The 14681-nt window shown below is 35.3% G+C and overlaps 2 protein-coding genes across 3 annotated transcripts; one reads left to right on the forward strand and one right to left on the reverse strand.

Annotated features, from left to right (window-relative positions):
- Nucleotides 1-220: 220 nt before the first annotated feature.
- Nucleotides 221-5354, forward strand: LOC121788604 (E3 ubiquitin-protein ligase RGLG4-like). 2 transcript variants are annotated; one of them, XM_042187248.1, is made up of 11 exons: nt 221-766; nt 1939-2023; nt 2270-2410; nt 2562-2675; nt 2842-2939; nt 3044-3123; nt 3944-4049; nt 4133-4260; nt 4476-4680; nt 4835-4891; nt 4967-5354. In XM_042187248.1, exons 1-11 carry the CDS (start codon nt 509-511, stop codon nt 5048-5050), a joined length of 1356 nt encoding a protein of 451 aa, XP_042043182.1. In that variant the 5' UTR covers nt 221-508; the 3' UTR covers nt 5051-5354. The 2 variants fall into 2 exon arrangements, with proteins under 2 accessions (XP_042043182.1, XP_042043183.1); XM_042187249.1 differs by having other exon boundaries at nt 223-766; nt 4539-4680.
- A 100-nt stretch (nt 5355-5454) lies between these two features.
- Nucleotides 5455-8491, reverse strand: LOC121788605. The gene is made up of 2 exons (XM_042187250.1): nt 8196-8491; nt 5455-5911 (listed from the first exon to the last, which is right to left on the reverse strand). The coding sequence occupies exons 1-2, from the start codon at nt 8394-8396 to the stop codon at nt 5729-5731; spliced, it is 384 nt and encodes a 127-aa protein (XP_042043184.1). The 5' UTR covers nt 8397-8491; the 3' UTR covers nt 5455-5728.
- Nucleotides 8492-14681: the final 6190 nt, after the last annotated feature.

A 14681-nucleotide genomic window follows, 5' to 3' on the forward strand; every position in this document is an offset into this window, starting at 1 on the left:
TGTCAAAATTATTTCATAACATCTTCATTTAGTCATTATTTAGTGAATATTGTTCATTATTTACTCCGACAAGTTTTATTGAAAAAAAGTAAAAATAAATATTTTTTTTAAAAAAATTAAAATTTTAAAAAAATATTTATTGAATAAAATATTAAAGTTATGGAGTACAAAATTTTCTATAAAAGATAAAGTCATACTGTATTAGTGGAGGAGTAGTATAATATACAGTCTTTCCTTATATGCTATTGCCACCAAATTCTGGGCGTTATGAGCAGGGAAAGAATCGATTCCTTTCAATCTTCTCGACAATACGCTATCTTTTTCCTTTCCCCTGCATCAGCATCACCCCACACTCTCTCTCAAAGCAACAACATCTAATCAATTCTGTACCAAAAGAAGGTGCATCAGAATCTGAGGTAGTTTCCTCGCAATTGCAGCCTGCCTAACTTGAGCCATAAATTCACGCAATTTATAACCTCGTGCCCACTCTCTCACCGAAGAAGATGCCATGGGGAATCTGTTGTTCCGGTCTCGTAAGCGCACCGTCAGCCGCAGCGTCAGCTCCTGTGGCCCCGCCGTTTTAAGGACGCGCTCGCGCTCTCGCTCGATTTCTCGCAGGAGATCGCGCTCATCTTCGTTTGCCGACAATCCGTTGCCGGACAGAAATTCGAAAGAAACCAAAGGCGGCATGAGCTCCGGCAGCGGCGGCGCCGAGAAGAAGAAAAAGTATAGTTACATTCCCGATAATTTCACCTCCTTCGACCAGGTACTGCGATATTTTCATTCAATTTTATTTTTGTTCCGTTTTTTTTTATCATTAATTACTTTCATGTTTAGGTTAAATTTGAGCGCCTCACAATTAGTATTTGAAAATTTGGCTTATTATCAGTGTTATGCTACTACTATTATTTGTGTTGCAAGTTGCAAAGATAAGTCAAGGTCGTCTACATATGTCTCTGTCAAAAGTTGCCTATTTTTGTGGTCTCGACTTATTAAATATCTAGTGGAGTTATTTTGTTGATCCCTGCACTGCACTGCACATTGCAGCTTGAATATGACCACACGAGGGTACATGCAGTGACCAAGTCAACTCCACTCAATTTTTTAAACTTGAACAGATAATCTTAATTAATCACTTGTTTCATAGTTTCCTTCTTGTTTCTACAGTGTGATGTACATAGTTTTCAGGATATGTTTATGGTTTACCATCCCAATATTTTATTTTCTTCCTTCAATGTGTTTAAAATTGTATATACAGCTAGAAATTAGTAAATATAACTTGTAAAAACAAATAATTCTACTAATGAGTAATGGTGTATTTTTCTTTGATAAATGATAAGTAAGTAGTACTATATACTTAACTTATTGCATTAATAGAGAAAACATAAATAGATTTGCAAAGATAAATTTGTAGTTATAGCGTGTGTATTTTCATCATGATTTATGAATTGTTGATAAAAAAAGGTACAAAGTAACAAAAAAGGTATTACTACAAAATTTGAATAGGAAATGCTCTAGCTATCAATGAATTGTTGATATGCCATCATGTGCTGCACAAGTGATAGTATCTGTCGTTGAATGTCTGCCAGCGACAGTGAGACATCACAATTGGTAGGATGTAAATCTCACCCCATGTATTTGAGATAGTAAATAAGTGCAAAGTAAACAAAGAGGTGAGATGGTGAAGTGTAAATTTTTTATCCCAGTGTATGTAGTACGTTTTAGTCAGTCAGGGCAATAAAAATCCCAACGAAGCACTTCGGCGACTTTTCTTCCTTTTTGTGTTCTTTCTTTCTTTATAAATCTATGGATATGATTACATAAAAGTCGGAGCATTTTACTTTCGCGTCCAGATGCCTATTTCTACATTAAGACGGTTATATCCTACCTGTATTTGTAGCCAAACCTCAGTTTTGTAACCACGATTGTTATTTGCAGGTCACATTGGCATTAAGAGAAGCTGGACTGGAATCATCAAATCTAATTCTCGGGATTGATTTTACGAAAAGCAATGAATGGACAGGTAATTAGCAAGTATATGATGGGCAACTGAGAGTAGCTGATCTATATATAAAGAAATAATACTCATCTTTTGATATAATATTATTTTAACAATTAGCTGCTTTGGAACAAGCTTATGTAGTAAATTTTTTATCACTCTCTTACATTGAAGAGTCTGACTAAAAGCCGAAAAATTCATTTATTTTTAGGTGTTTATCTTGTATGAACTTGTATATTGGTAGCTAATGTCGTTATCTTATATCTGAAGGCAAAGTCTCATTCAGTAACCGTAGCCTGCATGCTATCAGTGACACGCCAAATCCATATGAAAAGGCTATATCAATCATTGGGAAGACTTTGGCCCCGTTTGATGAAGACAATTTAATTCCCTGTTTCGGGTTTGGTGATGGTTAGTTTATTTCACATCATCATTGTTATTTACATTTGTCATTGTTGATTTCTTTCCAGTAGCTACTTTAAAGCTGGTGATGGACCATTCCTAGCATCATCCTATCTGGTCGAGCAACCAACTCAGTTCTGCACTTCCTTTTTTCCTGTAGCAACCACACATGATCAGGAAGTATTTAGCTTTCACGGTGATCACTCTTCTTGCCATGGGTTTGAAGAAGTTATGGCCTGCTACAGAAGAATAGTTCCAAAGTTACGATTATCTGGTAAGCTTCTTTACTTAGTTGTTACCTATTGACTGTTTGTTCAAGGTCATAGGGTTGTTCCAAGTACATATAATCTTCAAGTTGTCCATAACAGGGAGCTTTCAGTTACACGCGTCTATAAATCATATGCATATCTGAAATTCTCCCTCTCTCTGTGTTCTTAAAGGGCCAACATCTTATGGACCCGTTGTGGATGCTGCGGTAGATATAGTGGAGAAAAGTGGTGGACAATACCATGTTTTAGTGATCATTGCTGATGGGCAGGTATGCACAAAAAAACATGGAGGGGGGGGGGGGGGAATAAGGAAATAGTCATATGTCTTTTTACATTAACTCACTTCATTAATGAACTACCTAATCTGACAAAGGTTACCAGAAGTGTCAATACATCAGATAATGAACTCAGCCCACAAGAAGAGAGAACCATAAACTCCTTAGTGAATGCAAGGTAAATTTTTTTGTTTCATGTAATCCAATTTTCAATGAATATCTCTTCTGCTAATTATACAATTAAGAACTCTTGCTGAGCATATGATGGGATTGCCACCTACTCATACGCAAAAAACTTAAAAAGTGTCAAAGAAAATTATTTTAGCATGACTACTTGACTGGCTGACAGAGAAAAATCTTAAAATTGAACCAAACACCCTTCCACCCTTCGAGATTATTAGTTTAATTTCTAACCGTGTGTTTCCTATTCGAAAAAAGAAAATGAAAAATTGTTGTGTTTGAGTGCTGAATAAGCCTTCTTGATTATGAGTATAAGAACTTGAAATTCTAGCTACTTATGACTTCTGACATTAATTATATACAAAGATTCATATGATACTTTTTTTAAATGAGTTATTTTGATTGTTTGAGTACTACTTATCTATGGTGGACTGAGTATATGAAAGATTGGAATATTAGTGTTTCGACCACTTAAGATTTTCAGGATGGGCTTCAAGGTCATGATTTAGAAATGTTTGGAGTGGAGGATATTCTCTGAAATGGCAGTTTATTTTTATCGTGCTTATATGGCTTCCTGAAGAAGAAGTCTTCTGAGCTTGAGCTAAACTAGCTACTCTCCGTGTTCATTTGTGTTTGCACAGTTCAGAATAAATAGATGGAATTATAGACAGTTTTTTCTGGACAGATTTACAAGGGACCTTATGTAGTTTTCTTGTGATAATTTCATTTAGAAGGGACCTTATGTAGTTTCTTTTCAGTTTTCACGTTAGAAACACACCGAACTAAAATATATGTGTGACAATTTTTTTTGTTATCAGTCTCTATCCTCTCTCAATTATTCTTATTGGTGTTGGTGATGGACCATGGGATGATATGAAGAAATTTGATGACAAAATTCCTGATCGCGATTTCGATAATTTTCAGGTATTACTCTTTTTGAGCATTATATAACCTCATATAACCAACCAGTTGTTAGTAATAGTTTTTGTTATCTCCCAAATTTTCAGTTTGTTAATTTTACTGAGATAATGTCAAAGTCCACATCATCTGCTGAAAAAGAGACAGCTTTCGCTCTTGCTGCATTGATGGAAATTCCTGTCCAATATAAAGCAGCCCGTGAATTCGGTTTATTAGGGTATGCCTTCTCTCTGTTACAAGTGTGCAATGATTTTATCTCCATATGAATTGAGTGTTGCCTTCTAAAGCAATTGTCTATGCGTATTGAGCCTTCTTAGTTCCATTAGCAGATGAACCAAGCTTAACCATCATAATTTTTCATTAAAAGAAAACAAAATCAAAACCATCATATGCCTTGGAAGATAGTGACGTGCCACGTGTATCTTACCACAGACTTACATATAATTTAACTTTTCTGTTAATACATCTCCTCTCAACTTGCAAATTGGAACAAAGACGAGTGACTGGAAAAGCTAAGAAAATAGTTCCTAGGCCTCCACCGGTGCCATACACACCAGCAGCATCACACAATAGCCACAGTGGATTATCACGACAGTTCAGCAACAATTCAGCGTCTGCGCAAGATGACCAAACTCAGGTAAGGACTGTTCGCGAAGCCATACATGTACAGTTCAATATATTCCGATGTTAAATCTGCTTTCCCAGTCCAACAAAAGCTTCTAAATAATTTAGCAGTAACACAGAAAGAAAAGTGGCATACTAGTGTTGTTTGACATAATCTTTGATTGAAGGTTTGCCCCGTTTGCTTAACCAATGCAAAGAACATAGCCTTCAGCTGCGGACACCTGGTAAAATCTAAATAGTAAACATATCTCATAGCCGAATTAGTGCAATAATCTCAGGCAATCGCTGTTTGATTCCAGACTTGCAGCGAATGCAGCTCAAAATTGTCAGAATGTCCCATTTGCCGGAAGCGCATCACAAGTCGACTCAGGCTGTATTCTTGAAAATATCCAGTTTCTGCAGCAGCACATATGTGGCATGGAAGAATTTGTTTTCGGCTTTGCTTTCATTTTCTTCTTTGTATGGTGTGTCATCGATGTTGTGCGTGATTGCAGTAGCGTTAATCAGCCGATCAGCTCCTAACAGCTAAATCGGAAGTCCAATAGTGTATATGTGTTGTGAGGCGTGAATGTATATATGAATCATGGTATGTAGCAGCTATGTTTCTTTATGTACAAGGTTGTATCCTGCATTGGTGTAAATCTCAGGACTGCAAGTATTTTATCTTGATATTTTTTAACTTTTTCACCAGAGTAAAATCAATGCATTTTGGAATCGAGCTCAAAAGTGATGACAACAGGTACGACAACCCTCGTTCCCTGAGCTGAACGAAACAATGTGGTAGTACTAGTATTTCAAATACAACCATTCTCTAATGTTTTTGTTCAAATATACTTTCAAAATACATTCACTAAAGTGACTGCGCGTGCGCAATAGTACATCATTTCATTCGCACAAATGCACTTGGTATTCCTTGACTAATGAGTCAGAAAACAAGTAAATAACCAATATTCGTTGGGATAAATTCAACTTGATCATGTTAAAATCCAAAATAAACACAAACGACAAGCCACCTGTTAATATGGTCTTTATCATATGAGGACCAAATCATGTCTTAACGTTTACTTCTTTTCCTCCTCGACCACAGTGTTCTTTGGGTTTGGGACTGGTTGAATTCTCACATATGGCTTTCTAGTCAGTGTCTCTCCTCTTAAAGCAGCAACATATCTGTCATTTGTATTTTCTTTCCTCTTCAGTTCCCCCAGGTACTCTGCTAGCCTCTCTTGATTAACTTTACCCATCATCTAACCATCACAACCATCAAATTTTCATTCTACTCTAACATAATGTAATATTGATAATGATCTTGATGTGGGAAGACAACATCTAGGGCATCTATTAATGGAAAATGCAAAATATGTAATTGTCATGCAAAATATGCAATAGAAGCTAGATGATTAAGAAATAACGTAAACAATAGATCCCATCTCCAATCCTATCCATATAGATTTGTTATACATCTAGCTTCTATTGCATATTTTGCATGACAATTACATATTTTGCAATAGAAGAGTATGTTTTGCAATAGATTGTTATACAATAGAAGCTAGATGATTAAGAAATATGTAATTGTTATACATCTCTTCTTTGTGACCTGATAGAGAGTATGTTTTATTCGAGAAAACACACCCGCTGCCCTAAGCGCTGAAGATAATATAAGAAACAAGGAGAACGGATAAAAATAATATTGATGCACTGATCTCGACTCTCCAGATCACCATGCCAATGTATTATTTTAGAAGCTATAGGATGTAAAAAGATGTCACATACTTGATGCCTATGGTTTTGGTTTGTATGGAAAATGCCCAAATGAAACCAAACCATACTTAAAGTGGGTGAAACAAATGGTATTGGACTTGTTTAACTTAATCCCGACTTACCAAAACTAACCCATTAGATCTACACACAATGACTCTTTGTTATTTCAGATAGGTTTGATTTATGATTTTGTACATCCAAACATATAGAACGAACTGTTTTGATTAACAATCTACAAAAGTAGAAGTTTGACAACAGCCAGCAACATTCTAATATGCTACTATAAGAGTATCCAAATTCCAAAACCAAGAATCACCTCATATGTACACTCTAGTCATTTTTTTGCTCCAATTTTTATCTTTTCTAAATGGTTATCCTTCTCCATAAACATCATTCAAATAGATTATAGATATCAACACACAAATGAGGCATTATTCTTCAGAAATGACAATATACACTATTGAGTAGGTTTATCTTCATCGCACATAAATCAAGCAACTTATAGAAACAAGGGTTCTAGGATATCCAAAGTTTATACTCCATTTAGTGCTTGTTTGGTAGATAAGACAAACCTTGATTAGATAAGATATCTTGATTAATCTGACGGTTTGGTAGATAAGATGAACTATTTATATGGCCCATGTTTAAGGCATGGGCCCATCGCGGCCCATCTAGGCCCGAAACAAATTAGTTCATTTCCTCATCTTTGTTATCAGCCCAAAACAAGTCCGTTAATTTATCAGGCCTATATCCATAACCCAGATTAAATGTAAAATTACCAATATACCCTCTTCTTTCACCTCTTTCGTAAACAATTCTGCGTCATCTCCAATTTACGGAAAGACTGCAAGTCTACAACCTCTTCTTTCACCTCTTTCATGAAAAATCTCCAATTCAAAATTTCTACTCTCTCATAAAAAGCGAAATGCTTCATATGTTGATGTGATCTGGGAGAGTTCAATCAATTTTGAGTAAGTCATATTCGATTGTTATTCCTTGTTTAGGAGGTGGAAATTGCTTTTATTAGGTAGGAATGAGGAAATTTGAATGGAGCATGTGCTTTTGTTTATTATTTTGCGTCGTGCATTTAGATAATTGATTTTTGTAGGGAAGTTTCCTGTGTGCGCGATTGTGTGGAGTGGTTTCTGTGTGCTTAAATAAAATTGCCCACAATGTGTTTGATGAAATGTTAATGATTTATACTTGAATGAATTCCACCGTGAAGGTGTTTTTGAAAAAAAAATTGAACGATAAAATGTGTGCTAGGGACAAATTTGGGATAAGATTAATTTAATTAGGTTAAATTAGTCATTTTTATGTATTTATCCTAATTTTTGTCATTGTTACCAAACAAGAAACCTTGATAAATTATCTTAGATTTAATCTTAATTCTTATCTTAAAGCCCATCATAATTAATTATCTTATGATAACTTAACATGCCTACCAAACACCCCCTTAGTATAAAACAATAGTTTAACCTATACTAATTATATTTATTAATGCAGATTCGGATTAGTAAACAACCATAAAATAATTATAACAGTCGATTTCAAAATAACCCTAACCCTAATCTCACTGAAACACACTCTATCTATCCGGAAATAAACCTTTACCTAAAACATTCCAGCGATCAGGTACCGAATCCTACATCAGTAGTCATCGGACGGCTCTCGATTAATACATATCAGTTCAATATCGCCAATTCCAAAAATATAACAACAAATATGAAACACAGATTTCACGGCGGAAGAGAATCGGAGATGAATTACCGTTAATTCGGGGCGGGCGGACTGGCGGAGCTTGGCTTCGAGCTCGGGGTTGCTGGAGCTGGTGACCTGCATGACGCAGTAGCCAATAATACCGGGAATGACGCCGCAGACGGTGGCGAAGGTGAGAAAGAAGGGCTTGGAATCCCTGGTCTTGGTCACCAGCCATCTCCATGTCTGGCTCTTCTCCCATAGAAACGACATTTTTCTTCTATTCTAGACTAGATTACTGGGTTTGATGGGAGAGCTATATTAATATTATGGATATAGAAACTTCATACCGGGCCGATTGCTTTCAGCCCACCTTGCCTTGATACATGGCCCAAACCATTATTTCCATGTCCATATTTTTTGAGTTATTTCATACATATATTTCGATAAATTTGAATAATTGTATAAAGTAATAAAACGAGAGAGAAACAAAACTTTGTTTGATACTTATTGCTTGATTCCAATATTAATTGTTTAACTATTACAGAGATTTTAAAAGGTATCCCACATTAATTGAAAATAAATCAAATTAAACCATAACTAATCCAATTAAATATGAAAAATAAGTCATTAAAAGGATATTACAGATTATCAGACTCTGATCATATGTCCATTTTTATTTCTCGGTCAACTTTGTGTATAATAGCAACACAAGTACACAACTTACAAAATTAAGAAAACATGTATAGAGAAACACTACATTTTTAGTTCTATACTTTTCCATAATCATATTTGCGGTTTTCATACTTTGAAAATATTCCCATGCATCTCTAAAATAACAAGAGCTAATTGACAACAAATTTGTAGGCGAAAAAAAATCCAATATTGACTTGAGCATGGCAACTGAAGTGGGGAAACTCGGGTTGTAGAACATCCAAAATAACATTGCATAGCATCCGACTTGCTTTAGACAAATAGAAACTTAAACGACAAGATTATCTTTGATCTTCTCAGACAGTCACCACGCCAAATAAATATGTGAGCAATGATTTTTTCCTATTCGGGACGCTTTATACATGGTTTCGAGTCCATACCCCGTTGAGATGGGCACACCATGTGCTCTCTAGTCTCTGCTGACGCTTCATATATGTATAAAATGATAAACTCTGATCTCATATTCTCACTACATGTACATAGTACTTATTAAAAATAAAGTAATTAATTGGTCCTTAAATATTTGAATGTTGGTGGACAGTAAAAAGGAACGACAATGCCATTTCCAAAGCCTCAAATTATACGTGAATTATTGGGATAAAAGCGTGTTTCTGGGCCCAACCAGTTCACCTAAACACCTCTATTCCAACGTAATCAAGTGTGAATGCGTTTTGTGCTAAAGACTTGACTCTCTTTTTACACAAGAACAATTATGCCATTGACATGTAAAGGCTTTCTATGTCTCTATTCTCTTTGATTAGTACATATATATTTGTAGTTCATTAAGAACTTTTTAGATACATCACTTTAATATTGAAATTAGTTTTTAGAAGCTGTAATTAGTTATGGAAAATTGATTTGAATGAATAATGCTTAACTTAATCATAGATGCCGACGACGAATTGGAGGAGGGCGGTGGACAAAGTATGAAGGAAAGGGGCTTTCGGCAAAGAAAAAGACTTGAGTTACTAATTATACCACTATTAGTGATTTAATACCCATTTAAGTATATTTATTTCTCTAATCCCTTTTTAAAATGAAAGAACTGTTTTTGTTGGTTTGCTTCCAATTGCGGTTGATGACAAGGGCCACCTTTATTAGCAGTTTAGATTCTTTATTTTTATCCAACTTAAATATTTGGTTATACATATTTCGTTTTGTCGTGTAATTTAATTTTATCATTAATTATGTGCCTCATGCATTATACAATAAGATGTTACTCCCTCCATGCGATAAGAGTGCAATATTAGGGATGACCAAGATATTAATAAAATGTTATGTAGTAGTATTCTGCAAGTGAGTTTCACATGTTGATGCAACTTGGGTTTGTTTTAGATTGCCTTTGATTGAGAGGTTACTCTTTGAAAAATTCATAACCTATTTGAGAAATGTTTGATAAAATAAGCTCCTACACAGAAAATAAAAACAATCATATATATATACTACAATATAGTAGTTTATTTCTCATTAATTTTCTCTCTGACTCACAATTTATCTCTAACTTAATTATAAGCTAAACTATCCAATTTCATGATAATTTACTCTTAAGATATTTTACAAGTATTTAAAACATCTTATAAGCAGTTGGTGCACAAAAACTTTTTTAAAATGAACTTGTTGAGACACCATGGATAAAATTCATAAGCGTAATATATGAAACAAAAAGGAGAAACAACAACCACCAACTTCATCAACAACGAATTGGAGGAAATTCTAAAATCACAACAAACCACAGTGAGAAGAAGTGAAGTGAGCTAGGGTCACCTTTGTAGTCGACAATTGATATAATGTGTTGGTTCTTCTATGACTCCGTGGCCGTTTCCTAACTCGTACTAGTATTTCTTCACAAATTTGTCCAGATGAAAAAGGAAAGTCCGGACATATATTAGTGCATTGCATTCACAAGGCCATGCACACAGACATTCCTATTATGGAAAGTAAGTTAACCTTAAAATAAATGTACTCCATTAGACAAATGTTCATGTAGGGATGTAATGAATGTTTAAAACATGAGATCATTAATAAACAAAAGTTCAAACATGGTATGCTAGTAATTAATTTTAGGCTGGGGTGAGATAATATGAAATTTGATGTTGGTAGAGTGGAAGTACTGTGGGGAAAAAGAAAAAGAAAAAGAAAAAGAAAAGAGAGGGACCGTCAAAGATAGGGTAATGTAATGACTATAGAGTTTGTTAGTATGCTATCTTTTAGGGGCTGTGAAAATGATATTTTAAGGAAAGGGTACTAAAAGAAGTTAAAACATGAAAGGAAAAGTAGAGATTGGAGGACAGGAGGAAAAATTCAAAAGCAGGGGGGTGATGGGTTGCCAGGTAGTTTTTTCTCATCTCTTCAACTGTTTAATCATCAAAGTGTTTTTTCTCTTTTGGGATATTGCAAAGTTTTGAGAATTCTCCTTCATGCTATGGACCCCATCTCCTAATTCTAGTAGTAGTAGTATTAGGTGGTGTTCGATTTCCTGGATAAAATAATACCAAGATATAATCTAGGATTGGGTTGTGAGATTATTTTAGTCATAGGGGGTTAACTATGACTAATTATCCATGATTATCCATCTAGGATTGAGTCGGGGACTAAATCTCATGAACCAAACACACTACTAATTTAATCCGGAGATACAATCTTGCGAACCGAACACCCCCTTAGTCTATTATTATGTAATGGCCTAAGTCCATAAACTAAATAAATTGATTTGTATCTGGAGTTCGATGCATCATACATGCTTCAACCGTTAAAGAACGACAAGCTAACGACGAGCAACACATTCCACACAAACAACAACGAAACCTAGAGCAAAAAGAGCCATTACTCAATGAACCCTTTAATTATACACATGGTGAAAGCATGCAATTGATCATATTTTGTTCGAGTAAAAAAATTATAAGAGGGGCCTTCATGTAGGCTATTTAGTGACCAAATAGGCTGATAATTGAGTGGAAAAAATAGTAGTGAATATTATTTATAGATATGTCTAATTTAATAAAAGCGTGCAACACAAGCACTTGTTTCACTTGTCGTTAAATGACATGATCAAATTTTGAGTATATTATTCCAATGATAGAGTGTTAATTATGATGCCAAATTAGTGTTAAGTGTTAACAATATCCTTCTGTCTATAAGATTTTATGGAATTCAAACATGAATTTGTATTGCAACTCCTGTTTTATAAACTTAAAGGCTTTTACTTAGACTACAATCACCAATCAAAATTGGAATGCACTGTTTTCCTCTTATATGATACTCCCTCCGTCCCAGTTTTAGAGTCACATTTTGTCATAAAAATCCGTCCCAGTTTTAAAGTTACATTTAGAATTTTTCCATATTTGGACATAAAATTTTACCTCATTATTCAATAAAATTACACCCAAATGCCATTATCTACACAAAAATAAACCAAAAAATAAAACAAAAACTACATTTATTACACACTCCACATCTCACTTCATTTATTACATAATCCACCATCTCACTTCATTAATTACACCCTCTACATATTCCTTAAAATCCGTGCTATAACTAAATGGCACTCCAAATGTGGGAGCGGAGGGAGTACTTACTTACATATGAAAATAGTTTAAGTCAGATTAAAAACGGCTACGGAATGACCTAATTATACTGTTTAAATTTGACCAGCATTGTCTATCATATATGCATTTATGTATAGTAATAGTACTAACATACAATTAAATATGAAATAAAAGTGAGATATAAAACTATAATAATTGTAATAGAAGATCTCATTTCCCGATTTAACCGACTCCTTGAGATTCGCAACTTATAAATAATTAAACGTATCATTTGGGCCTTTGTAGCTGAAGCTACCAAAATAGGAAAGGAAATATCTATTAAACTTGAAGATACCAAAAACAGTGTGGATCCACCACCTACTCTAAACTAATAAAGCTACTATTAATTAAACAATCTTGTTATGTATTTGACGCACATCTCATCTTCTACGTCATCTATATTAACATAAAAATATTCTTGAGGCCGTGCATAGCTAGCTGTCTAAAAATATTCTTGAGGCCGTGCATAGCTAGCTGTCTGTTACGAATTTCAGTGCAAGTAAACTTGTCTCGTATCGATTTTGTAAGACGTTTATAGACTATATGAACTCTCTCCGTTGGTATTTCTCAGAGCATCAGTAGTGGCGCGGAATTCTCGGCGGAATTCCCCGCGTAATTCCCAAAAACACCTCCTGCCACGTCATACAGACTTCCCACTGCACTACCACGTCATAAGGACTTCCCACTACACAGTGGCGGACATCCCAAGGACTTCCCGAAGGACTTCCCACAATTAAAAAAATCACAAATTCACAAATTAAACAATTTCAGGAATTAAACAATTTACGGAATTAAAATTTCGACACAAATAGGGAAAAAATTCTATTAAATAAAAAAAAGAAAAGTACATTTCACCAAATAAAAAAAAACATTTCAATAATTAAAAACTACATCAACGACGACCCATCCGCTGCCATACTTCTTCAATAATATCGTTCTGGAGCCGAACATGGGCTTGTCTTTGGCGCATGTCGGCAAATGCAAGGACTCAATCGACATCGTCATGGGGTATCCCCATGCGTACATTGGTAGGTGGGCAGCGAGGTGGTCCCGGGGTATTATAGTTCGACGATGGATGGGTCGAGGTACCGCCGGCGCCAAGGCCGCTTGTTCCTCCCTCTCCGCTGATTCCCGCACACGTGCATGAATCAGACGCATCATGTGTTCATAATGCCCACCACTACCACTACCACTACCACTACCAGCCATTCCGGATATATAAAAGAAATGTAGAGAGAGAGAAACTTGTTAAAATAAATGGTGCGAATGAAATGCAGTTCAACGAGCCGTATATATAGAAAATTTTAAAAAATATTTAATGCAATAAACGGGAATTCCGTGCGGACGTCCGTGAGAGTCAACGCAATGATGGACATCCGCACGCCAGCCGCGACGGAATTCCGCGTAACGCCGCGGAACTGCGGTGTCCTCGGCGGAATTCCGTATCCGTGCATATCATGCATAATGGCGGACGTCCGTCGCGGAATTCCGGCACGCCGGTCGAAATTCCGCCATTGCTGATGCTCTCATGTTTAATCGTAATAGATACGAATTGTGAGTATGAATACAACACTAAAATATAGTATAACGTAGAATAATACAGATGGAATAGGAGAGGTGTGATAATTACAAGTGATCTGAGAAAAGAAAGGAAGAGGTGGTGGTGGCCCATGCAGCCTTTCTGAGGGCCCCTTCATTTTTGTTAGTTTGTGAGCAGACAAAAGCACTGAAAGCTTCTTCTTCTCCATCTCTGCTTTCACACACCTCACCCAATCATACTTCCCCAGAATCTTATAAAGCCACCCCTCTCTCCCATCCCAATACATCCATCATCATCTTGTGATCACTTTATCTCATCTTATGTAAAATTCATCTCATTAGGTAAAAAAAGCAAAAGACTTACAATATCTTGATTTGGTGATTCTAATTCATTTTGTTGTGTACCCTAAAATCTTCTCACAAATTACAATATTAGTAAACAATCAATTATCAATGCATAATACTTAATATTGGTTTATACATACAAGCAACATTGATGCCTTGTGTTTTGCAGTGTGAACCCAAAACTAAATTAACAGTAATATTAAATTTTAAAGGGACTAAAAAACTATAAGGTTGATGCAAAAAAGACATAGGATGACGAGGACCACTTTAGTGACTTTTGATCCTCAATAGTTCTCTATACTAATATACACACACATATAATATATATATATATATATACACAATACATCTCATTGTTGTCCAACCCTCCAATTTC

The sequence above is a fragment of the Salvia splendens genome, unplaced genomic scaffold (assembly GCF_004379255.2).
Source record: "Salvia splendens isolate huo1 unplaced genomic scaffold, SspV2 ctg1097, whole genome shotgun sequence".
Taxonomy (NCBI): domain Eukaryota; kingdom Viridiplantae; phylum Streptophyta; class Magnoliopsida; order Lamiales; family Lamiaceae; genus Salvia; species Salvia splendens.